Source organism: Athene noctua, chromosome 4 (genome assembly GCF_965140245.1).
Source record: "Athene noctua chromosome 4, bAthNoc1.hap1.1, whole genome shotgun sequence".
NCBI lineage: Eukaryota > Metazoa > Chordata > Aves > Strigiformes > Strigidae > Athene > Athene noctua.
In genome coordinates this window covers 21,119,841-21,145,573 of record NC_134040.1, presented here as the reverse complement: position 1 = coordinate 21,145,573, position 25,733 = coordinate 21,119,841, and the positions used below count along the sequence as shown (strand labels likewise).

The 25,733-nt window shown below is 37.6% G+C and overlaps 1 protein-coding gene across 2 annotated transcripts in view; it reads right to left on the bottom strand.

Annotated features, from left to right (window-relative positions):
* Nucleotides 1-4,167: 4,167 nt before the first annotated feature.
* Nucleotides 4,168-25,733, bottom strand: part of STIM2 (stromal interaction molecule 2) — a 79,565-nt gene continuing 57,999 nt past the window's right edge. The window contains exons 4-13 of one of the 2 annotated variants that reach the window (XM_074904628.1): nucleotides 21,151-21,262; nucleotides 20,359-20,474; nucleotides 18,878-19,055; nucleotides 17,779-17,956; nucleotides 17,002-17,169; nucleotides 16,693-16,793; nucleotides 16,215-16,453; nucleotides 12,445-12,646; nucleotides 12,022-12,170; nucleotides 11,491-11,641 (exon numbers count right to left, since the gene is read on the bottom strand). In XM_074904628.1, coding sequence (XP_074760729.1) covers nucleotides 11,604-11,641; nucleotides 12,022-12,170; nucleotides 12,445-12,646; nucleotides 16,215-16,453; nucleotides 16,693-16,793; nucleotides 17,002-17,169; nucleotides 17,779-17,956; nucleotides 18,878-19,055; nucleotides 20,359-20,474; nucleotides 21,151-21,262 — 1,481 coding nt within the window. In that variant the 3' untranslated portion in view covers nucleotides 11,491-11,603. Of the gene's footprint in view, nucleotides 11,642-12,021; nucleotides 12,171-12,444; nucleotides 12,647-16,214; nucleotides 16,454-16,692; nucleotides 16,794-17,001; nucleotides 17,170-17,778; nucleotides 17,957-18,877; nucleotides 19,056-20,358; nucleotides 20,475-21,150; nucleotides 21,263-25,733 lie in introns of both variants that reach the window. The other variant, XM_074904627.1, reaches the window with a different exon arrangement.

The following is a 25,733-nucleotide window of genomic DNA, read 5'->3' as shown; positions in this document are numbered from 1 at the left end:
AGGAATGGGAAAGTATATGGTCTTTAGCTGTATTCAGAGAAAATGATAGCAGGAGTTTCTGCTTTTGTGCAGCTCCTTTCACAGGACTTCTGCAGGACCTTTATTTTTAAATTACAGGATCTCCAGATAATTCTCAAATTATTACTATTCAATGTTATTAATGGGGGCTCTCAACAGCAAGAGTCTCTTCAGACACGTGGAGGACCCCGGTTTGGTTTTCTCTTTAGCTTACTATAATGAAGAATACACTACATCTCTCAATACAATAGATTCAAAAAGAGCCACGTTAGCTCTTAAAAGAGAAATCAGCATCACAGCAGCTACTGATTACCTTGCACAACGGGCCATACTTTAAATGTCTTTATCACTGTATTTTCTGCACACCAAATTCCAATCCTGCATCACACATGTTCAAGCTGACTAGCAGCTCAACACCAAATTCTGTATCAGGCTGCCAGGTTTCTGTCTCCAGTTCTAAATTACATCTAGAGCATTCTAGGGAAAAGGAACTGACATTTCTAACATGCATTTATTAAAATTGATCATCCAATCACTCTTCTACACTTGTTTATACATAATCTGTCTTCTCCATCTTTAATGGGGTTAAATACTGATAAATCTAACATGGAGTCTTGAGGTGTCTTCACTGTTACCATCAGCTATGCGAACATATTACTCTTTAGTTTCTTAACTCTTGGCTGCTGTCATGAACATTTTCTTTCATAGCCCTTTGCAAGAGGAAATACATTTTCCTTTATTCATACCACTTTGGGAAATTGAAAGACAAAGTAATACTTATTTTTTCTTCTCAAGAAAATATTATAACCTGATTCAAGATTGCAATAACTAAGAGCTCCTTCAAGGATTTTTCTTATATTGGCATGATTTAGATAGAAAAAGCCTCAATATTTTAGTGAATGAGAATTTTCTCAACTCCCTGCAGAACCTCAACTGGTATGCATGTCTATCGCTAATATTAGCAATGGCACCGACTAGCTACAGCAGTGGCCTCAGACATGTGATCCCTAGCAATGCCCAGTAGCTCTGACCAGACCTGCCAGGAATGAAGTATTCCAGGCTTGACAAAACAAAATTCCAATAAAAAACTTTGAACTTCCCAAAAAACTTCGGTTTGCCTGTAACATGAGATACATTGGCAACAGCAAAATAGCAGAGGTATCCCAGGCCTGACTGAGACAATGGAGGTTGCAGAGGTACACTTCAGGGCATAAATTGCACTGTGGAAACTTTTCATTGCACAAGACAGTAAGAAGTCAACCTTACTTCACAACATAACTTCCTGTTGAGGTAGACACAAGGAGTGATGGGTTGAGCCACTTGTCAAGAAATCAACATCACTGATACATAACTAATTGTTATATTTAGCTACTTTACACTAGAAAAAGCTTGTTTTAAAAGGATGTGTTCTTTCCTATTTGAAGTTTCTCAACTGAGGTTTTTGGGCTTGTTTTTTTGGGTGTTTTTTTTTTACTTATTAAATTTGGAGGTTTTGCTGTTTAAAAATCTGAAGAAATACATCAAAGCAGAAACTACACAATTAAAGCACACCTTTGGCTGAACAAGTCAGCAATGTCTAGACATATGAATTGCAAGGATTTTTTATAAGAAGTATCATGAACCTCATCAGAAAAAGCCCACATTCAGACACCTTGTTAGGTACTGGTGATACAATAATTTTATCAACTTTCATCAAAACTCAAGTGTTTCTCATGTCTCTGCCACTTCTTCCACCCTAGACAGAAATTAATCAGAATCGCTGGCAATATAAACTACAGTTATCCAGGCTGTTAGATGCTCTAACTAGGCAACAGCATACTAAAAAAAAGGAAAACACCTTAAACACCACAGGGTTTGGGGGGGGGGGGGGGGGGGGTGTGGTGTAGATATTTATGGTAGTCACCTATCTTGAAGCATTCCTGGCAGGTAACACTGGATATACCACTGGACATAGAATGTTGTTTCTGATATTTATCTTTCTCAAATTTTATCTAAATTTGCTACAAAAGGATTAATACATTCTATAGGTTGAGCAGAAAGCAGAATGGATTCTTTTTCCACAAAGCAGCACTGTGATTCACAATCCTCTTTAGGATTTTATTTATCTCTGCACCTTAAAAATGGTGTATTTCATGAGAGCAGGAGTAAGGCAGGGAGCACTTCAGCAATTACATAGTTTGTGTAGTCTGTGAACTTCCCTCATACATACCTCAACTTTCCAATCATTCTTCCACACTCCTCCCGAGTACAAGCATTTCTGAGTACAAACAAGCAATAGCATACTCCTCCTCCTGTGCCCCTGTTCCCAGCCTCTTTCTTCACCCACACATTTATTTACATGCGTTCACCCACATGCTGTAATTTGCAATTTACACTTTCTGCAATATTTTCCTCTTGTTAAACCTCCTCTGTATAAAACCAATGAGAAAAACTGGAGAATGAGTAACTTTTAGTACACAAAACAAATCGAAATCCAGCATGAGGTTCTGAAACTACTTCTGGAATATTATCAGCCACTAGCTGAAAGATAAGAACTCTTAGAATACAGACAAACCCTGACCTTCAGAATTTAAGCATAGATTGATGAATTACCCATTTAACTTCCTCTTGGAAACACGGGAAAAAGCGATAAGTGATATGAAGTAAGTAGGAGAGAAACAGGATTTAAGCAAGTACTGCAGCATTAAGCTCATAGGGAACTCAGTTAAACTTTTCTTCCTTGAATAAATAAGTAATTTTTGCTGTATAGCTACATTAGCAGATACTTAGCACATCCTTAAAGGCACTTAAAAAGAACAGGGAGTATGGGAGACCTTTATGAAACTGACCCAGAACTGCCTTAACCAGGAGTACTCTATCCCTAGGAATAGCTCAATGCCCAAAGGACCCTACAAGAGATTTCTTGTCCCATTTCAGTCCTATTCCACATTCTCCATCTCACCGATGGCAAGCAGGATGCTACAGAATTCCAGAAGCAATGCCATCAACCACTGGAATTGGTAAAACTGTTAGTTTAAAAGTCTAAATTTCTCAGGGTAAGGAAATGGACTGATTCAACAGTAATCAAAAGCCGTTCATCTAGGAAAAAAAAGAATACACTACTTCAGTGACTGAATACCAGCTTGCCGAATACCCAACGCTCAGTAATATCACATGGGATTAGAATCCTGTGTGTTCCACTTGCTTGGGTGCGAAGTCCCGCAATAAAATAAGACATTTCTTATAAGCTATGCCATAATGGCTTGATGAAAATTTTCTGGATAAAATAACAGTAGGTCCCCAACAGAAAGGTGTTTATCTCTCTGAAGATGCACACCTGATTTAGGCTTTGCCAGCCTACATGCTTTATTCCATTGATAAACAGTTAACACTGTTTAATCAAGAACACTAAGGACAAATTTAAGTTAAATCAGTGACCAACTCACTCATAGCAAGTTATTACTTCTGAAGATAGCTACAATTGAAAATAATTATATACAGATTGATTACTAATATTGTTTTTATCAGGAAAAGCTAATTTATTTTGCACTACACGTTTTCTAAACACTATTCACACTGATCCCGTGGTCCACACCTGTATTGTCACTCACTCATTTATCTCACTGCAATCCCGTCACCTCTGCATAGGTGAGACTTCTGCTTACAAGAGAAGCCACTTTTTAAAAGCTCTTCTTGTATAACTAGTACTTCTTCCTTCTCAGAGTTGCTACAAGTTAAAAGGAATTTTGAACAGCAGCAAGGACTTTTGTTTGGGGTTTTTTTCTGCTGAGAGCCACAGGTTCTCAAACTAATCCTCACACTCAAAATTATGAGGCTATACATTATTTCAACAGCCATTTGGAAAGGCTTTCCACCTTGTTGGGAAGAAAATAAGCAAAACCCAAAAAATCTTCAAAATATGAAGCAACTTAAACTCAGAAAGTCTCTCTCCAACAAAAGAAGTAAGACTCAGGATTTCCAATCCTAACTGTAGCACCCTAGCTGCCAAATAAAACTGTCTCCACCTTTCCCTTCCCAGTAATATTGCTGTCAAGCTTTGCTTCATGCTATTATTAAAGAAATACTGGCTAGAATCCTAAGCAGAACAAAGAAAAATTATCCAAAGTTTAAATAAATAAAGCAATCAAAGTTTATATACTCTGGGAACAGTCTAAGATGAATTAACATTACATAACATTGTCACTAACACAGTTTCACTTTTCAAAATGGAAGTCAGATTTATTCAACATTAAGTGTAACAACACATCAAAAATCAATATCCACTTATAAAATAAAGCAAAGTAACATGAATAAACACAGGAAAATACTGTCTGAGACTCTCCAAGCAGGACATTTCTCGTAAGACTCACAGAAAAAAAAATGGTATTTGTTAATATGCAAACAGACTCAATTCCCCAAAATTCGTTTTTTTCCAGTTGTAAAGCAATATATAGCTAATGGGAGGTAAACTAGAAAGGGGGATGAAATGCATCATGCTGTACAACATCAAAGAAATATTCCAACTGCATTTGTGTACAGCATTAACATGCAGTAGATGAGGTTAAAAGCAAGTACAGTGTGTATATATTAGAGAGACAGAAACTAGTCAGTCTGAGGGCTTTGTTTCTTATTTTAGTTCAACTAATGAAAACAAAGAGAAGCTAAGAGCAAATAGAGGAAGAGCAGCATCTGCATGGAGAACATCTCTTCCCAGAACAGTAAAGTATCTTAAGTAAAATTTAAGTTGTGCACATATTTACTTGTCTTGGTCCTCTTCTTGCTATGTCATTGAAACATACCTAGATCCAATGACAGGCTTTATGCAAATATCTACATTTTTATAAAGCTGTAATTAAACAGAACAATACAAGTCATTCAAATTCTGCTAATCTTTTAAGTCAGGCATTAATATGCTGAACACTCACTACAACTCAATGTTATTTAAATTAAAACTAAAACCAGGGCAAAACATCTCCCAAATAACCTGGCTGAAATGTAGGGTATTTTAATTATTTTTGTTGCTCGGAGGAGAGCAGTGTGAAAATAACATACTACCCATTTCATTTCATTAAGAACTATTTCAACAATTCTTTCAGACAAAAAGCTGGGATCTTTGTTGGTTCTAGTCAGTTCACAGCTGGCAGATTGCAGATTTCTCTTGCCAGTCTTTTTTTTTTTTACCAGTAGTTTTTTTAAACAAACCCCCAAGATCTCCTCTAGATTTTGTCAGCTATTGAAAAGCAAGCAAGCATAGCACACATGCAAGTTATTAGAATTAGATACCCAAATATAATTAACTACAAAGTTCCAAGCAGTAAGTACATCTACATTCCCCTGGGGAGACTCGGTCTTACTGGGAGATGGATTTGAAAGCTGATAAAGAACCCAAGTTACCTGGTTCACTTCAGAAGTTCTCTGCCTTCTACCTGAAGACTTCTAGGAACCCAGTTTACTACCTAACAAGCTAATAAACTAGTACAAATATTCAAGATTTCAATTCTGTTCAGTAAGAATGGACTGATGGCTGACAACTGAAGACTGACTTCTGTAGGGCTGGACATACTGACGCTAATTTTAAATGAATTATAGTTCAAAAATAATTGTGAAGCATCAAGATACAAATAAAAAGCAAAGGGGAATTTAAGAAGGATAATTTTACCACTTGAACACAAATTGCACCAGTCAATGTTGTACTTAGTTCAACTGAGAAACAGCAGTGTTTTTACAACAATATCCAACCACGATCTAGCCTTTAAAAGCAACTACCTACCACTTATCTATTAGTAATTCTCAGCTGAAAAAAAAAAAACTGAATTCTAAACATGAACATAAATCAACTATGAGTACCTGTTTATTATTTTAACAGTAGAGGGATCACAAAGAACTGAGTGTAATTAAAGGAATGTAAAGGACAAAGGCTTATTTCAGATGTCGATAGCACATATTAAACCAAAACTGACTTTAAGACATGCTACTGAAATCACTATCTGAAACTCCTCAGAGGTCTGGCAACCACATAAGTTAGTGCTGTAACTACCAAATTTAATGCTGGGTCAGAAATGGGACAAAAATATGAAGGTAATGTCCTGCAGAGTATGTCTAAAGAAGAAAGGGGTATTTTTCTGGGATAAAGAGTTACTGATCTGAAAGCTTTGAGACTGAATGTACCTCTGGTCTCCAGCAATGTAAGTCATGAACAAAGTCTTCTGACTTTGGGGTAGATGAAATACCACTGAGCTCTTTTTCATCCTCTGCAATGAGCAAGAGGCATTTCTTTTTACCCTGCTCAAATGTGCTTTCCTTAACATCTAAACAGAAACCAACTTTCCTACTTTCATTTCAGTGAAGCATTAAATACACAAACACACACACAATCTGGTAAACGCAAGATTCAAAGCTGTAGGAAAAAAAAAAATCCATTTTATTTCTGAAAGACTGAAGTGGACTGATAAGTACTGCCATCTTGCATAAGTAATGTCAGATGCAAGAGCATCTGGGAATAACAGTTTAAAGGTTAATATTGTTACAATTTATATGAATTAGTGCATTCTGTTTATGCAGAAGAGGACTAAGTGGAGTTTCAGATCAGCACCGTCTCTGCAGGGCTGGAAGGGAAATTCATCTGTTGAAAATGTGTATGACACTGTTGAAGTGCTACCAAAGCCTCAAAGAATGTTACCTAAACATTTACATGCTGTCAGATAGTCAAACTCTACTTGCAAAAGCCTTTTTTGGTTATTGGTTATACCAAATGTGTTTAAGTCACTAGTAGAAAAGTTTACCAGCACACAGAAACAGTCTTAGTAGGCTTAACCATTATTCAATGAAGATGCAACATCCAGGATTAAAATGCCTACAGCAATTCAGAGCAAGCAGTGTTTCAAACATGAGATAGTAATGCATCACCTTAGTCAGTGCAACTGGAACAGATTAGGAAACTGTTTTCACCCTACTTAACATATTGTACAAGCAGATAAGCAAATGGTAAAGAGGTCCAAGAACCAGTAATTCCTCTATTTGGCTTCCAAAAAAAATTATTTTTTTTAAATTAAGCATTCAATTTATTTACATTCTTCGCTCCTGTTTGTAAGTAAATGAAAAATAAATGCTTCTTTGCATACATTGTAAAATTAAGGTAGTAATCCCTCTGCAGCAGTGTATCTTGGAAATGGAATGAAACTATCCTGAAGCTCTAAAAGCTGGTGGTATGAGAAATACTAATTAAAGCTAATCTTTCCCCTGTGCATGCTGTTTTTCCATAGATTGGGAAGCAAAAGGGCAAAATCTTTAAAGCTTCAATTTCTAATTAATTTTATCTTTCTAGGCTTTCAATCAGTCGTAAATTAATGCCTAACTCAAGCTGGCATCCATAAATACCATGAGAAAAGTGAAGACAAGTATCCTTGGCTTCACTATCTTCAAGGCTTCCAAATGAGGAACTGTATTCTTATTACAACATTATTAACTTGACTGTGATGGAGAATCATCCCTCTTTCAGCAAACTGCCTATCAGAAAGTGTAATCTGCTACCTGGGTATCAGTGGAGTATAATTAAAGGAAAGGAGTGGAGAAAGAAAAGGTGACATATGCCTGGAACTGCCACTGAGCAATTTTAAATTCCAACACTGAGCAGGGAAAAAGCATCAACTGTTTTAATCTCTAAGTCCACTGTAAAATGGCCAAAAGTATTCCCCATGGCAACCAGAAATGGCTTTCCTAAAATTTTTACACTATTAGGAAAGAAGTGTCACACAGCTTTAGTATCACGGAAAGGTTTAGGTTTACTCAGTTTTGGAAGAATTGGGGGGTTTTTTCTTCTTTATTACAGAACCACACACCTGACACTTCTTCCTTTTACAGGTGAAAGACTTAAATGGTAATCTCTTCAGGGAGAAGCCTTTTAGGCACCTTCCACAAAGGGGCTGCTGTCCTGACAAAAGACTCTAACAAAATATTTAAGAAAGCAAAGATCCTCATCATCTGAACAATACTGGAGAACTTAAAATAGAACACAGATTTTAGCTATAAAAGCTAAAAAAACCCCCCACCACTCTGATCACAACCATTCTGAGTTTAGAGCTTAGGAGGTCCACTGCCATTTAAGGATGATGACACCAGATAATTGTCTCAAATGACTGACATGTCTTATCGAAATCCTAGTGGTCGGAATGCTGGCTGGACTCACTGACAACCAGTTCAAGTTACGCTGTTAAGCAAACAGAGGAAAAATAGAGGACCTTTAAAAGCACATCATCTCACTTCTAAGATGTTGACATATGCCAGGTACTTCAACATTAAGACTGGATTTGACGTTTGCCAGTGAGGATCTACCCTAGATCTCAATATACCTTCACAAAAGGATGCTAACAGTTTGATGACAAACATTTCTACAGCAGCCATAGTAGGAGCAACGTAAGTCACTTAAATTGTGCAGTTTAGGTGGCAAGATGTGTACAAGGTCTATTAAAATAATTTTTTAAAACCCAGTCCTATGATCTTAAAATTAGTTTTTACTCCAATATACAATACTCACAGCTTCTGAGCTTTTCTAACTTTGATGTCAGGATTAAGAAGTGCTGTCTTCCCACTCCTCAGTACCAGATTTTTTTTCCACATGTCAGTATTTACTCAACAGTATCAAAACATCGCTTTATCCTCTTTGGTAATGAGAGACAGGGTTCCTCAAACCTCACACTGCAAGATCTACTATCCAGCCTCAGATCTTACTTTAAATTCAACATTGCTATAGCATTCTTAAGTGCAGATGTGAAAATTGAACATTTTTCTGGTAGTAGTCTTCTCTATGCTGTTTGGGAAGCAAAATCAGTTCCCTACTTTTATGTGTTTTTTTCCTTTTATACATGTTCAAGTACTTCATCAGTCTTCTAACTACAAGGTTCAGCACTGAGGTGGTTCTCCAGCACAAGTCTTTCTGCACCGCTGCTTTTTTTTCTTCCTACCATGTACAGAGTGTATAATTTTTGTTCAGAGACCACTGTTACCTTGTGATGACTTTTTTGCATATATAGCTACTCAATCTGATGACTGAGAGAATAATGGATCAATATTGTGTTCTCGTTATTTTCTATTCCACCAATTTTTCTCTTCTCCAAACTTTACCAAACAGTTGATTCCTACTATGCTCTTCTGTATAGATGACAAGCAATTGTTCTTTGTTAAACATTAAAATCCTGGATCTCTTCTGTTCTCTTAAGGAATTAATCAATGTACCAGGACTTTTAAGGTACTTGCACATGCAAGGTCTCCATCCCATTTTATAACCATTTCACTAGCCACAGTAAATGCTTCTGTTAACATCACCACTGCTTCTTGAGGACAGAACACACACATTGGTTATGTACAGTGGAACCTAAATAGAAAATGCTAGAAAAACACATGTATCATTTGATTTCACTTAGCTACAGGTTTTGAAGGCTCCTTACTAGAAAAAAAATTTAGGCAGTCAGTGAATTCTTTCATACAGTACGGCATGTACATATTGGCAAGAAGTGAGCCTCTAATCACAGGTCCCTGGCAGTAGCACCTGTTACTGAGGCAACTAGAATACCCCTATGGAAGAGCTGAAACTATGTAGTCATCACTGGGTAAACTGCTTGTGTTCACTAGAGCAAGAAGTATTTCTTTGGAATGTACCTCAAAAGAAATTCCTGCTCAGTATTAATATTTTCAAACAAACTGAATAAAAGGCACTGTTGCTCAAGCAGTACATTTGTTGTCTCCAACTGTTTAAAAAAAAAAAAAAAAAAAAAAAAAAAAGATGTTTTTGAACAACTAGCTACTGTTGCCCTAAAAAGGCTTCCTTGTTACCTCATAGTAATTTCATCTCTCCCTATAAAAGCTTAACATAAAAACTGCTTTTATCTCAAGTTGTCGAGTCTCACCGTTATATTTATATCTAAAATTATGAATTAGTATAACAGTATGCATTATAAAATTATACCATTTACTTCAGACATGTCTGAACAGCTAAATCTTCAAACTATACAAAAATAAAGTGTATGAAATCTTACAAAAGGAGGACATTAAGACATTAATAGCTAATCCGAAAAATAGAATAACTTATACACAGCATTAAGCATAAGCAATGTAGCCTACAACAGTTTTCAATTAACAGGACCTCTGAAACATGTCTGAAACAAGCATCAGCTAAAATTGGAACATTCCCAAGCACAATAATGTTTCCAATTTATTATCTTTACCACAGTACAAACTTTCAGAAACCAATGTCCATTGTCGGTCAATCTGTAAACAAAAGCTACAATCCCCCCTCCTCATTTTAAGAGGGTGAATATTTTCAGTCCTCAGTCAAGTTTCATATCCATCACTTGCATAAGGAATCAAGAGCCTCTTCTCTTGTTAAATTACTCTTTTTTTTTTTTTGACATACAGCCTGCAGTGAAGTAAAATCACAGTGAAAGTCCTGGGAAAAACATGATCTTTACAGCAGGACTTGAACCATTCTAATAATAAATGCATCTAACAAAGCTTCCCATAATAAAAGCATGGCATTTCCATTTCCAGAAAACAAGTCAATTAGAAATCCTAAGTTCTACTTAAAAACCCCAAAAGATCTAAAAGTGAAAAGATTCATCTTCTCAGTCAAATACAAGTCTTTCGGTTTCACTTGCAGAGAGACTTCTCCAGTCTGTAAAACAGTAGTGCAATTCAATTAGTTCTACTTCTTCTATTTTTCTTGAAGTCCAGTAGATAAATGTCCTAGCTCTATGGAAAGATAGGAAGATGCTCCGGTAAACAAGAAACTTTGGCAAGCCCAGAAAGGCTTACTAGTCCATTAAAGCTTAGAAGTCCAAAGTGGCTTAAAAATGGTTTATGAATAAACTAAAAAAAAAGAAAAAGGAAACAAAAAGCCCCAACAAAACAAAATTAAAAACAAAAACCACTAAAAAAGACAAAAAAAAAAAGAGAAATAAATAGGCAGAAATTAATGTAAACTGTCTGAACTTTTTAATGATTTCTCATTGACAGCTGGCACGACCTTTGACAGTACAGTCAGTTAAATATAGTTGACCTACAGAGCATTCCATTAGGGCATCCAGTCTGGAATGCTCAAATGGAATTACATTCTTAAAGATTTAAAAAATAAAGTTCTTATAACATTACTATAGGTTTCTTCTGCCCACCTCACTTACACTTCTTCTTAAAGAAGCTTTTTATTTTCGATGGCTTTTTGTTTTTTTCACCATTTTGGTACAGGTCCTGTGGGATGCTACTTATCCTAGGGACAGAAGCAGCTTCATGGCTGGGTTTACTATCGCTGCTGGCTGAAGAACACGAGGTGTGCCGAGGCTTTGGGATTGGGATCCCAGTTGAAAGCTGGTTCATGCTGCAGGACTTCTCCAGGATTCCATTATAAACTTTGCTTGCAGGACTGAAGATCATACTTTTAGTTTCTGCCATGCCTACACAGTCAGGGGAGCCCCTAGAAATATCTGCAGTTAGAGAAGAGGAGTCTCCTGTAGATGATTCCTCCAGTGAGAATTCTTCCGGGGATACTTTCTGAGGAGAAAGTGTCTGGTATATCTCAAGGCTTGCTGGAGGAGACTGCTTCCTTCCAGTGGATGAATTTAAGGAGTCACATTCTGAACCTGTTTCCTGTACTTCCCTGAGTCAGAGCAAAGAGAGGAGAAAACATAATGAAACTACTATTTCCTTTATGCACTTAAAAAGGAGATTAATTTAGAATCAGTAACATTAGTCTAAAAGCACCACCCACACTTTTTCTTAGTATTTAATTAACAAAAAGCTTTAAGTTAAACATTTTCAGTTACAACTTACATTACATCATTTTATTATCTAAACTTAATCAATTTATGTGATCTTGTTTTTGTGGGCAGCAGCATTTGCCCAGAATCAAGCATGGTATCTCACTTCACAGAACAAAAACTATCTTTCTGGCATGGGAAGTCAGAAAAGTTATGAAATGAAAGAAGGAGATTTAAGCCTATCATATACAAAAAGTTTCTTCAGGACAAGTGTCCCTACCTTTCAACAAGCTCATTTGCTCCTTCCAAAAGGAATTTAACCTTTTCCTATGAGGCCATGTAACAAGAGTAGGTACACGCTCAACATGCTGTAAGAATTGTGTTACCATCCATCTTCTCTTCGCCCAGTAGCTGACATTGCTTTTGATCCTAGTTTCAGATGTAAAAGCCAGTAACATATTGTAATGGAGAATCAGGGTTAGTTCAGTGCACCCTGGATTGTAACATTACTTAACTGTATATGACATGCTAACTATTTACATACACATACCAGACAAGAACTCTCTCTGTTCACATGGACTATATTAATTCATATTATCCTATAAATTACTTTAACTTTTGGCTTGGCTCAACCTCTAATTCTAAACTGTTAATCTCAAATAATCCTATCAGAGTTCCAAGTGCCTTTTGCTAATCTCCGTACCATTGTTTATCAGCAGAGAAGTAAATGGCTTCCTCCTCCTCTTCAGTTCGATAAAGAGCTGGGCAGCTCGACACAGAAAGGATGTCAGGGTCAGGGGAGTGCAAAGCATGCTGAGACTGTGGAGATGATGGCACAACATTGCGTCTTGATCGACACAAGCTACTGCTTCTTGCCAGTGTGCTGGGAGGTTTTACAATGGACCCTGAAACAAAGAAAAAACAAAACCAAAACCCTCCAAAGTGATATTGATGTTAACAATATCTACTCTTAAGACTAAACAGCAGGAATCTGCTTCAGCCACACTAATTCTTAAACAACTTTGACATTACTCGACTGTTTAGGGGGAAGAAAGACTGGCATCACCTTACACATCCTACAGTTAAAGAAGCAGCTAACCAGGATGCAACTGCAGCAGTTTTGTGCCTGCCAAATAATATTCTGACTATGCACACCAAAGCTCTGGCTCAATATGCTCTCTTGAGAACAAAAAGAAAGATTCTGCTGAAACTCCCAACCCTTTATACACTAAAAATAGCAGTACTGAAATTAGTATGTTACACAATATCCTGTATTTTACTTGTGTGACAATATGGAAAAGTTTTACAGTGTAGGTCTACCTCAAACAGCCAACGGAAATACACTGCATTAGTTGAAAGTTACAACAGACATGGAAGACCAGTTCCATTTATATGGCATGATAGAAAACATGTAATTCAACCTGATCGTAAGCTCAAGAATTTCCTATTTGATAACACTTTCTTTTGCCAAGCTAACTATGAATTTCCAGAAACAAAAAAACCTAAGAATGGGTGGAGATAGCAACACAAGACTTGATCAGGAATGTATCTAAAAGGAAGTGACAAACTAAAATGTTCCTAATCCAGCTCCTCCTTCAAAAGATGATTAGACAGCCATAATTCTACGGAAATAAATCTAAATTACTGTTTTGAGGTGACCTGTTATGAGCCTCAGGATTTCTCATACCTTTCCTCAAATTGTCCTACTGGATGCATCACTGTTGAGGTAATATACAACCATACACTTATTGATGTTCAAACACAACACACACACAAAAAAAAATCAATTATTTTTATAGACAAGGATGTCTAGCCTGACAAAATGCATTTTATCTGAGATGCCAGTTTAGCATCAGGTAAATTAAGAGTTTCCTTTCCTGGAACCTCAGAAAAGGTTGAGTTATCGTTCTGCTTTTAATGCAGGAAATCACAGCTTTCACAAAACAGCAAGTAGCTGCACCTTCACCAACATTTAGACTCTGTTTCCTGCTGGGCTGAGCAGAAAAGAAAGGTTTACAAGTCCCTACATGACAGTAGTCATATAACTCAAACTTTCAATTTTACTTTTGATGTACTCCCTACTGACCTGAAAAGCAGTTGTTAGCATCTCAAAAACAGTCTTGTGTCATTACCAAAATATTCTTAATAAAGAATGTGACCTGAGATAAGAGAATAAGAATCCCTTTAGGAAATCTGTACTATGTGTCCAGGTAAATCAGATGACATCCTACTCACTGGTGTAAAAAAGAACAAGATTGCACCATCAGTGAATTCTAAGAGAAGGTACAAGTTCCTTGTAAGTGTATATACACAGGATTATGAAGGATTCAGCTATGACAATTTAACACCTGAATTTTTCTAGCACAAATAAAGCTCACTAAATCAAGGAATCAGCTGAATCCAACTAGTCAATGTAAAAGTGGAAGTTTCACTACCACCCTCCTGTAATGACTTTGTTTCAATCTCTTACATCTATTTCTTTATCCTCTTCTGTTCTTCAGCTGAGGATTAATTAAACAGATCTATTACTTCACACCATTTTAGCCTACCATTCCAATTGCTGCGGCACAAAGAAGCCTATCTGGCAGGCTTCCAATTTGGTCAGTCTTAAGAGATCAAAGGATGCTGGGGCAAGGTAACAGCCCAGATAGTTCAGTTTAGGTCCAGAAAATGAAAGAGTCTTGCTCATAACTGACCTGTCTGCACACTGCATTTTGCCTGAAGCCTTGTAACTGAGACAAGCCATTTTGCTTCTGTCCTTCCTTGTGAGCATTTGTCATTTTTGTCTAAGGATGGGAATAATTTAGCAGTTACCAAACTAACTTACAGTAATTTGACTCCTGAACTGGTTTCAACAACATATACTTAGCATATTTTCCCTCCCCTTCCCAATCCAAAATGTTTCCAGGGGTTTTTTGACTGAGTAGAAAATTTTAAAGCTAGTAAATTAATGAGAAGCTACTTCCTTCATGTAATCACTTTAACAAAGTCAGGTTCTCATGCTTTATAAAAATTCATAAAAATAGTAACATAACAGAAACTTTAAACCTAAGATTCAGATAACTTTCACCACTGAGACAACATCCATTAGCTAAATACTTCCAAATGCACTGAACTTTTAAGAAAAAAATTAAACCATAATTCCAAAAGAACACAGTACATTTTCAACTAAGCATGTTCTTACTAAGTGTACAGTCCTTGTCTAACCGTAGTTCCTCCGAGCCAACTGCACTTTGCTCTCTGGCTTCACTTCTATGCAAGACCTAAATGAGAAGAGCGACTAAAAAAAAAAAAAAAAAATCACATCTGAAGTTCTCTATACACATGTAAGTGTTTTGTCATTACAGACCATCTGGATAGTCATGATAATAAATGAAGCTCTTCATTCTGAAATCAGACTACAGGTTTCTACATACAGACTTGGAAGTTTAACTGTAGTCATCCCTATTTTACTAGGCCATCCAAGAAATTTGTTGCTAAGGTTTAAATCAAAGTCTTCACAGTGAAGACAACTAGAGAGACAATATTCTTTAAAAGTGATCAGAACTTGCAGTAAGTAGTGTTGCAAGGCGATTAATGAACTTTTTAATATGGCCCGTAGAAAAAAGTTTGGTAGATTCAGAAGAAAATCATGTGCCTAAGTAACACTATATGAAGCCAGCAAACTGGCAATCATTCTCATGTTGTCTGAAAATAGAGTTCTAGTTTCTTTTGAAAATCCCAGACTGGAAGACTCGTTCCTCAACTTCATACTGATTGTATGAATAACTACATGAGAGCTCATCTTTTTGATTAGTCTCTAGAGTCCAGACAATTACAACTTCCATGAAACAGGCTCTTGTATTGACGCAATGACTCAAGATATGAGGGTGGTCCAAATCCCCAGTGTATATCTTCTGATCACAGTTTAACCAAAGCTGGATTTCCCTCCCTCTAGCACTTGGCCTCTCTGCCTCACACTGAAACCCACTGTATTCAAACACAAACATTCGGCCTGAAAGCTTTCCTTGAACAACAGGATTTTGTTCCAGACACTAAAGAATGTTTGAAAAGCCATGCAGTATGTAATCTCTCAAAGGGTGTGATCTTCCTAGTAGCTCAAGGGACCCTAGACTAAATGCATCCCTTCCATCTGAAAGAATAAAAGTGCTAACAGAAATTCAGTATCACTCATTATAAATTCTGGTTTAAAGTAGCAATCCAAGCGTGACAAGCAGATTTTCCAAACCTTTAGCTGGATTTGCCTCCCACTCCTCCACTGAAATGGAGTAAAGGCTTTTTCTTCATGTTACCTTTATTGCAAAACCCAGTTTTCAGTTTATGTAAGTCCTAAAAGATGCATCTGAAATGCTAGGTAGAATTTTGGTCCTTTTATCCAATCCTGTTTGATCTCAGCACTCTTTTCCCACCTGACTTTAAAATCCCATGCCTCCACAACTTTTCCCCTTTCTTCCTACTGAGTTCACCACTTACCATGAAACTGTGAAACTATTGGAGGAGTATCTTCATCTAAGTCATCAACTCCCCCTGCAATTGGGTAAGGAGGAATGGAAACTCGAGGCATAACTACCCAGCTGTGATCAGAGTAAAGAGAGGAGGTCAAGCTTGGTAGCCCAGAATTGTGTGCTATTTGAAAACCACAGATCTTCTCAATCTGCTGCCATCGATAAAGACGCTCTCGCAAACACGTCGTCAACTCCGAGAGAGCTTTCCTGAAGAAAAGCACACATTAAAATTACATACACTGTTCTTAATGATAAAGCAAAGCCACACAAGTGCAGTTATTTCAGCATACCAGAAGGTCCATTAGGACTCTCCAAATATTCACACTTTGACTTAAATTGCTTTACTTAAAAGTGCAAAAACACTAACACACTAAATTTCATAACTCAAAAAACTCCACTGTTCCAGGAATAATTGCAAAAGAATATGCATCCTGGTAATCTCTTACTTGGCTTCAAGAATTTTATGGTCCACTTCATCCAGGGAGGAGCTGTGTGCAACATGTAATGTTCCAAATACAGTGCTTCTCTTCTTTTTTATCTTTTCTGCCTAAAAAGCAAGATATAATGAAATGCATAAAACCAGCAGTTATATACATAACACAGATGACAAAACATTAGCAATATTGACAGGTAGCAAACAACAACTAAGAAAAGAAAAAAATACCCAAATTCCTGAGTAATTTTTGTTTATTATTTCATGTATCTAGCAACAGATCAGGAAAGTCTTTAAGTAGCTGAAGAGTAAGATTTAATACCTCATCTTTGGCGATTGCTAATTGCATTTCTGCATGCTGTCTTTTGATATTGTAATATTGTACTTCAACTTCATGTGTTAACTGAAGCCACTTCTGCAAAGCTTCAGGAACAGACCAATTACTTCTTAACTCAAACTCCTTCTCAGCCTTTTTTAAAGCCATGCGAACCTAGCAATCAAGAAGAAATAAGTGTCACCAAGAATATCATTAAAACTGTCAGCAGAAGAAAGTGAAATATAAGCACCTTTATACCTCACAGCAACATTAGTAAGGCTTTACAAAGCTTTGGTGTGTGCCAACTGCTATCAGGAAGGCAGATCTGGCATTTCTGAAATATAGCATATGAATTACCATATACTATATTATAATCGGATAATTTTTTGCCTGTGATATACAGTCCCAACTTGAAGCTTAAATATTTTTATAAGACAGCATTTTTATTCAGTATAATAAATCCAATCCACTGCTACTCAGAAGAATGAGACAAAGCTACTATCTCTCATCTGATAACAAGATCGGAAAAAAGCTTTTGTATATATTTTGTTCCATGAATCCAACAACATTATGATAAGCTAATATACAAAGTGTATGTCTTTTTATAGTTTCAGGATTATTTTACTAGCTAATGGCATGATTGACAGATAATCATTAAGTGTTCTTCGAATTTTCCATTCAAATCTAGCATTAGAGAAATGCCGCTTTAAACACTCTTAAGGATCTAACAAAACTAAAACCAATTTAAAGTCAACACTAAAATTATAACCAGTATTCAGGTACCTGTACTAGCTCTTCCTCTGCATATTTGAGCCTGCTGAGCTCACATTCAGCTCCCTCCCTCAACTCCCTTAGTCGATGGGCTTCCCGTTTTGCATCATTGATCTCATCCATCATTTTGCGCTCCAGATTTTGCTTTTCCACAGCAACATTTCTGTTCTCTTCTTGTGCCTTCTCAAGCCTTCACAATTGAACAAAATACATGAGAAAATACACAGAATATTTCTTAAAAGTTGCAGTCCTCAGGAGAAGAAAATGTGTCCAGCAACAGAGCAAGAGACAATGGACACAAACCAAAACACAAGAGGTTCCATCTGAACATCAGGAAACACTTTTTCCCTGTGAGGGTGACTGAGTATTGGCACAGGTTGCCCTGGGAGACTCTCTCCATCCTTGGACATATTCAGAAGTTGCCTGGACATGATCCTAGGCAACCTTTTCTAGATGATCCTGCTTGAGCAGGTGGGGCTGGACAAGATGACCTCCAGAACTCCCTTCCAACCTCAACCATTCTGTGATAATAAAGATGTGCAAGTTTCATGGATCAGTAGCAATTACACCACACAATGTGATGTCCACATCAGACAAAATATGCAAACTTTTAGGTGAACCTTCATTAAAAGTATATGTAATAAGATCAAAATACAGGTTTTTATAGACAATTGAGCTACAGGTGCACCAGAGAAAACTATCAACTCTCACACTGACAAATAAACAAGAGAAAGTATAACCAGCTCAGGTCCGTTTCAATCTTAAGACCTCAAAAACAGGAGAGGTGTTTTTATTTCCATGTAAGTAAACAAACCAGAGTAAACTGTAACTATATGGAAATAACAGTACATATTTCTAAATCTGTAGGTAGAAAAGATCGAACCTCTATTCTCTACCTTCATCCTCAAGTTCATAGTGCCTGCTAAAATATCCAGGAGCAACTTCTACTCAAAAATCCATTGTCACTGAAATCACAATTTCCATGCAAAATGGAAATGAACAAAATCCAAAGGCAGCTTAATGCAAATAATTTATGACTGTAAAGGATCTGTATTTGTATTTAACCTCAAAACAAAAGGATGACTAAACACAAAATTTTTAGGTTTTATACCTTTCCTGCAAGTCAAGAAGACTTTGCTCTGCTGTTTGGAGACTTTCCAAGTCCTTCATCATTTTGGTGATATGTTCTCTTGAGGTTCTGTTCTGTGTATATGCAAACCAGCAGCCTCCAAAACCAATAACTATAGAAACTGTTAATATAAAATCCTTCATCCAGTTGTGAGGAGGACCTGTGCAGAGAATAATATGATCATTAACTAGTTCAGTTATACAGACAGAAGACTGTGGCCTTTCTAACCCCTCTACTCCCCCCAGCCTAAAAGAACCCAATGCTAAACAGAATTCCAGCTTATTTATCTCAAACCATCTCCAACAACTACCTTTCAGATTCCAGAGCATTTTCTATACAATACAAACAACTCTGCTCTAATACCATCTACTTAATCTATACTGAACATACATTACCTTGAGTAAAGATTACTAAACTTTTACAGTACATAGCCTGTATCTTTATTTAAATGAATTAAGCAAGAGTTTAACAATTATACTTCATGAGGCCAGTAGGAACTTTAGCTATGTTTGACTAAATACTCCCCGGTCTGTGTCCCCTGGAATACCCTATGCTGAGTTAAAAATGCACTTGTCCAAATTAAAGTAGATTTTAAAAGGGTAAGTAGCTAATAGCAGTATTTTTTAAGAGCAAAACCTGGATTCTCAAAGTATCATATCCAAGATTCACATACACTTCTTTGGCAGTACAACTTACAGTGACTTGCACAGGTTCTGCTAGTATTAAAGGTATAATACAAACACAAAGTACATTTTTCCCTAAAAAACTCCAGCTCAGATCTGTTATGCTAACTCAAGATCAGTCAGGCCAGTTCAGATCCAGCCTGACTTTTGTAAAGCCATTCACTACTCTCCAAACCGACCACCAAGCTCTGGAAGGGCCTCCTAGTTCAAGAATACCCAACATGCACAGTACCACAACAGAATTGTTACTGTGTACAAGCAAGCATGCAGACCACTGGTGCTGTGGTAAGGAAATGTCTGCATATGCTAAAACAGGTTAGATGTAAAACTGCTGCATTAAATTTAACTGCACTGAAACTCGAGTCTGCACAGAAGACACTGATTTGCACCACCACCTCCTTTTTTCCCTGGGGAAGGTCATCCTCTCTCATTTCAGCATCCCAGTTTACACTGTCCAAGCTAATTGGTAACATTAGCTATAAGGGAATTTAAACAGTCAAAAACATTTAGAGGACGCTTCTTTTACAACAAAAGCCAACAATCCATCTGTCAAATGGGGCTATACTAAAATTTCTACATAATCTTACACACAGAAGTGAACCTTTGTCCTGATCCCAGCATCTTGATAACCTTCATTTCACTGTTCTACAATGCATGCCAAACAATCCATCAGTACATCCACAAAATAAGTAAGTTCCACCTACAGTATCAAGTGTCACTGAAAATATTATCTGCTGAATTCTTACAAGAGAGAAGAAAAAACTTCAAAAAGTTACTAACGTGTAAGAGGTCCAAATAAGACAACATCCAAGGCTTTAAGCTGAAGCTTCTGTCTATGACTCCGGTCAATTATTTTCAAGTGAGAGATCATGAAAGCGTGTTCATTTACTGCTATCCTGTTAATGATAAGACAAAATGTTACCTATTCCACAAGCTATATTCAAAACCAGTCTATGGAAAGAAATACATCAATAGCATTTCCCACAGTTATGTAGATTACAGTTCTGCAATTAGCACGAGAGATATAATACAATGACAGAAGTGCTATGAAAAAAACATATCAGCATGTTGCAAAGGAAGAACATCAAATCATTTCCTTACTCTTTTCTTGCTGGAATAATCATGAAATAAATCCATTTGGCATAATTAAAGGTAACAGTAGACTTGTGGCACCAACTCTCTGCAATGCAATACTTTGCAATCCTCAAATTTAATAGTTACGCTCAGGAAAAGGAGTTCTGCAGATAGCTTTTGGACGTATAGCCATACAATAGATTGGAAGTTGTTCAAAAGAAAGTCTGCTACCATACAGAATGTGATCATCGATAAAAGCTTCAACAGCAAGAAACAAAACTAAGATAAAAGAAGTGGCAAAAAGCATTTATATTTTGAAATATTTTGGCAGAAAAAAAAAAAAATGCAGCCAGTTCTTCAAAACTGCAAGCATGTTTCTCTCTCCCTGCATTTGACCATACCTTGTTAGACTTTAGGTTCACATAGTCGTTTCCACATACAGACTAAAGCAGCAATCTGGAGGGAATTATGTGAAACTAGTCCAGAAGAAACACTCACCTGGGAAGTGTTGTTCCATTGACATTGCTGTCTCTAAAATTCTTTTCATATTGGGGCAGTTCAACAAATTCTGACAGCCACTGAAGAGTGTCCTCCTGAGTCCAGTTATGAACTGGAAGAAAAAGTCAGTTGAATTACCTTCCATTTTTTAAAAAATCAATAGCAAGACATAGAAGACAAGCAATAAAGAAGCAGGTTACAGCAAGAGGATTTTGCCAAATATAATTGCAGAAGAATTAGCATTAACATTCACCAAGGTGTTTCTGGCATTTTGCCTTTTTCATTATATGCTTCTCAGACAAAGCTTCGGCAAACTATAAACAAACAAGCATGGAACAAATAGAAACATGTCTTTATTAAAAATTCCACATAATAATTTAGTGTTTTGCTTTGGTTTAAATCGGGACAGCATCTTATGACTTTCATCTACTTAAGCTAGTATCTGCCTCAATCCTCTTGTCCTTGCTACCCTTGCAGAACTAAACACATGTCATCAGGTGAAGTAGCCATTTAAGGCAATGTATCAAGATCTTTCCCAGGATGATGGCTTAAAAACTTGTTTTCACAAGAATCTTCATAGAGGCTCATGCCTACTATCCACAAAATGGGAACAGAGAAGAGGAGAGAAGATTGAAAGACAGAAAAAATTTAACAGGAGAACAATTAAATCTCTCTCAAATATGTCCAAAACAGCTGTATTACAAGCAATAATATTTCCACTAAGCAAAATTATTTAAATATCTAGACAATAATTAACTATTTTCCTGTATAACAACAGTAGTCTACATAACCCTTCATAGCTACAGATACTCTAAGACAATAAGCAAATACTCAAAGTACTCAATGACTTTTTTTTTTTCTCAGTCTTCATCAGCAAGTGCTCTGGCCACACCACCTAAGACACAGGAAGTAAAGGTGGGGACTGGGAGAATGAAGAACTGCCCACTGTAAAAGATGAGAGATTCAAAACTGTCTAAGGAAACTGAAGGTGAATAAGTCCACGGGACCTGATGAGATACACCCATGGGTCCTCAGAAAACTGGAGGATGAAGTTGCTAGCCATCATACTTGAGAAGTCATGGCAGTCCAGTGAAATTCCCACTGACTGGAAAAGGGGAAATACAACCGCATTTTTAAAAATGGAAGAGACAACAACCCAGGGACCTACAGGCCAGGTGGTCTCACCTCTGTGCCCAGCAAGGTTATGGAGCAAATCCTCCTGGAAACTATGCTAGGGCACATGGAAAATAGGAGGCTATTACTGACAGCCAAAACGTCTTCACGAAGGGCAAATCATGTCTAATAAATTTGGTGGCCTTCTATGACAGGGTTACAGCACTACTAGATAAGGGAAGAGCAGCTGACATCATCTATCTGGACTTATACAAAGCATGTGACAACATCCTGCATGACATCCTTGTCTCCAAATTGGAGAGGTGGACCACTTGGTGGATAAGGAATTGGCTGGATGGTCACACTCAAAGAGTTGTGGTCAATGGCTCAATGTCCAAGTGGAGAGCAGTGACAAGTGGTGTTCCTCAGAGGTTGGTACTGGGACCAACGCTGTTTAACATCTTTGTTGACAACATGGACAGTGGGATTGAGTGCACCCTCAGCAGTTTGCCGATGACACCAAGCTGTGTGGTGCGGTCGACACACTGGAGGGAAGGGATGTGCCATCCAGAGGGACCTGGACAGGCTGGAGAGGTGGGCCCATGCAAACCACATGAAGTCCAATAAGGCCAAGTGCAAGGTCCTGCACATGGGTCAGGTCAATCCCAAGCACAAATACAGGCTGGACAACGAGTGGATTGAGAGCAGCCCTGCAGAGAAGGACTTGGGGTTATTAGTGGATGGAAAACTGACTGTGAGCCAGCAGTGTGCACCCGCAGCCCAGAAAGCCAACTGTATCCTGGGCTGCATCAAAAGAAACATGACCAGCAGGTCGAGGGAGGTGATTCTCCCCTTCTACTCCACTCTCACGAAACCCCACTTGCAGTACTGTGTCCAAGCTGTGGGGCCCCCAACATAAGAAGGGCATGGACCTGCTCAAGTGGGTCCAGAGGAGGCCACAAAGACAATCAGGGGGCTGAAGCACCTCCTTTAAGAAGACAGGCTCAGAGAGTTGGAGTTGTTCACCTTAGAGAAGGCTCTGGGGAGACTTTATAGCAGCCTTCCAGTACTTAAAGTGGGCCTACAGGAAAGATGGGGAGGGACTCTTTATCAGGGAGTGTAGTGACAGGACAAGGGGTAATGGTTTTAAACTGAAAGAGGGGAGATTTAGAAGACATATGAGGAAGAAATTACTTACTGTGAGGGTGGTGAGACACTGGAAAAGGCTGCCCAGAGAAGTTGTGGCTGCCCCCTCCCTGGAAGTGTTCAAGGGCAGGTTGGACAGGGCTGTGAGCAACTTGACCTAGTAGAAGGTGTCCCTGCCCATGGCAGGGGGGTTGGAACTAGGTGATCTTTACCATCGCTTCCAACCCAAACTATTCAGTGTTTCTGTGATAACTAAATTTGTTCTCTCCATTATTAAGTCTGCACATGAAAGAAATAAAAGTGACAGCCTCATTCCGGACAGATATATCTTTGCATGAACAAATTTCCCCCCCAACCAATACCTAAAACTACTTGCATGTGACAATGCTGAGATTTCTCTAGAATTCTTATCACAAGTACACATACTCAGGGGTGAATCTGGACAACAATCCTTTAGAAAGAGCTGCTGAAATCTTGACAGGTAAGCTGCAGGCAATGGAAATTTTTATGAGTTCAAATTCCTATTTCAGTTTGCACTGAAAGTGAAATACAGACTTCTAGGTCTCTTGCCTACACTATAGTAGCTGGAAAATAAGCTTTAACATTTCAGAGTTTCATCATTCCAGATAATCAGAGACATAACACATTTCACAGACCCACTTATAGTTTTTAAAAAATAAAACTCACAAGCACAACGTATTTGTATTCTATCCATATGAATGGCTACACCTCCTTTCCAGTATGCTGTCCCATTTCCTCCTCTGCTTTTGAGCTACAAACTGTTTTCCAGGTACTGATCTTGCAGCAGACTCAGTTTTGTCATATTACTCTAAGCTTTTATGCAAAAATGTCTGGGCTTTATTTGTAAACATATCATTTTCACATTGCAAAGATTCTTAATGGTTTTGTGAATAAGAGATCAGATTTATTATTTTAAAGTTGCTCCTTGCTAACCCATGTTAACAGCTGATTAGAAGATCAGACTGTATACCATTTTTTCATGTTAAATTTATCATGTAGCACAGTACTTCAGGGCAGGGAGGCATGAAATACAACATTACAGTGTCAGCCTCAGTAGTCCTATGGGCCTCCTATTCCTTTCAGAAATCAAATTACATTCAATAAGAGTATTTCATGGCAAGGAGTGAACGACGGCCATTTATTAGGCTTAAAGTTGAGAACAGGCTGACCAGGCAGTATAGAAAAAACACAAGACTGTTCTGTATCCAGCACACACAAGGATTCAAAAGTTAGTTTTGTTTTAGCAGGATCTTCAACAGCAACATCAGCATGAAATATGCTGCCACCTGTAGGTTTTTAAATGGCACAAAAAAGGAGAAGAGTGACCCTGACTACCTTTTCAGCAATTTAACATTATAATTCTTGTTTCCTCTCACACAGAAGGGCCAGTCTGCTGCTCCTGCCTGGAACAGCATGCAGCATTATGCAACTCACCTTTAGCTAAGCCCTGCTTGCATGCATTTCCAATCTCTGGATTTTTAAAACCCGAGAGAGCAAATGATTAAGAAAAGGCAAGGCAACAATAGCATCTTTGTGGTGTGCAGTTTAGTCCCAGTTGCTGCAAGAACACTTGTGCAACATTACCTCAGAATACAACAGATGATCACACATACAAACATAAAGTCATTTTTTGTCTTTTTTCCCCTCTAATAAATACCAGACCTCAGGTCACCTTCTACTTTTCACAAAGATGGAAAAAAGTTAAAAGAAAAGAAATACGCACAAGGCAGAGGAGAAGCTTTTTTTGCATTATAAGTCAGTCTACATGACATACTATACATTAAAGGTCAAACATGCCATGATGGTAGAGAAAAAATACTTTTTTTGAAGGCAGTTTGTAAAAACTAGGTTTTGGTAGGATTTAGATTAGTCTAAAATAGTAAACCATTCATGAGCTCTAGGTTTGACCACGACAGTTTTACTTTGCTACAAAATCAAGTCCCAAGAGACAACGGTACAGCACCAAGAATGAAGCAGCCTACCTATTCACCAAGACAGAGAACTACCCAGCTGAAGGCTCTTGCAATGATTTTACAGACTCCCTTACTATTGAGACTAAATACCTACACATCTCTATTCAGACAGCAAATTCATATGATCATAGCCCATTAGAGGGGAAAAAAAAGGGGAAGGAAGACATCAAGACACAGAACTTCCAAAGATAATTGTTCCAAGACTGGTATTCAGACATAAAACAAATGTTCATCTGTCCCCTTTGCTGCATTCACAACTACCACCTCTTCAAGGCCTTTGTAGAAAAAGTTCTGAAGATACAGCAATAACTACTAAGCTTGATACTTCAG